Genomic DNA, 1263 nt, shown 5'->3' with positions numbered 1-1263 from the left:
TTCTCTTTTTATTAAAATTAAAGTGTACACTTGAGTACACACACACAAATTGTATATAATCTGGAGTGAGAAGAAAATGTTTTAGTGAACACTATTACATGGTTCCTTGTTATCAGTTTGCCCATATCAAGTATTAAAGGGTATCTTACTAATTGTAATAGGTCTATTTGTCAGAAATCATTTTTAATAAGTTTTCTTTTATGCATTATTGTGTATAAAAATTCAGCAGTGAAACAAACTAGTCTTTGTTAAGGTTTTCATACAAACACATGTTCCATATGTAGATATATAAGACTGAATGACCTTGGGCAAATTCCCATGTTGCTACATTTGTAGACAGAATTTTTGAAAGCCCTTGTTTATTTCTTTTTCATTTTGAAGTACGCTATGCAAAGGTTATCGTATGAGCTACTAGTAAAATGCCCTGTTGCTGTTTAGAGCCCACCAAGCTTAAAGACCATGGAGTTTAAAGATGAAAAAGAATTGTAAGTGGGAGTAGATTCGGAAATTGATTTGTGAACCATATTTAGGGTATATAATAGTGAAACTCCTTTTTAATTGCATGATGCCAGCTGACTATATACATTTTCCTTTGGTTTCCTATAAGAATACCATTTTAGTTTCCTCAGGATTATATTGATTTAGCAGAATTCCTGAGAAAGGGCTTTTCTTGCTAAGGCTTTTTAGCAGTTTGAAAGTAGAATGGTGGATCTTATAGCAAAGGAAATGTGTGATGGCGATGAGGTACTAATAAGTGTAAGAGATCAGTTTGGTCGTGAACCTCTGATTTGGTGTAATATATTTGCCATTGTGTATGTTCAATTAGAAGGCAGTTCCCCATTTTCCTCATGAAACTCTTCCCCCTCCCAAATTCTTTTGCCAACTGAAATATAAAAGGTTTTAGAGATATACCTGATACATAAAATTTTACATATATTTAATCTTAGTTACATAAACCATTGTATTATATACAGAATTTAGAAATAAAGTTATATTTTGTTTTACTGTCCCATATGATGAAGTAATTTTGTTCAAACTTTTCATATTTAATTGGGATCCCTTTGGAATAATTTGTCTTTCTGAGACAGTTGTTCAGGTGATGGCTATTAGGAATATGAGTGACTTCGTATGTCTTCAGATATAAGGTGACTCCTTTTTTTCTGAAAAATAATTTTGGGGGGGATACAACCTTTACCTGATATCTGAACATATATGATAATTCCTTATACCTCTTATTCTTATATTTAGAAGTATTTCTCAATT

General features: G+C 31.7%; 1 protein-coding gene across 1 annotated transcript in view; it reads left to right on the top strand.

The window, feature by feature from the left end:
* Window positions 1-1263, top strand: part of LOC105810421 (chromosome unknown open reading frame, human C9orf41) — an 86951-nt gene that overhangs the window by 68096 nt on the left and 17592 nt on the right. The window contains exon 4 of the mRNA XM_012644417.1: window positions 441-485. Coding sequence (XP_012499871.1) covers window positions 441-485 — 45 coding nt within the window. The remainder of the gene's footprint in view (window positions 1-440; window positions 486-1263) is intronic.

The sequence above is a fragment of the Propithecus coquereli genome, unplaced genomic scaffold (assembly GCF_000956105.1).
Source record: "Propithecus coquereli isolate 6110/MARCELLA unplaced genomic scaffold, Pcoq_1.0 Scaffold211, whole genome shotgun sequence".
NCBI classification, from domain to species: domain Eukaryota; kingdom Metazoa; phylum Chordata; class Mammalia; order Primates; family Indriidae; genus Propithecus; species Propithecus coquereli.
The sequence above is the reverse complement of the archived record's forward strand: the minus strand, read 5'-3'. Positions and strand labels throughout refer to the sequence as shown.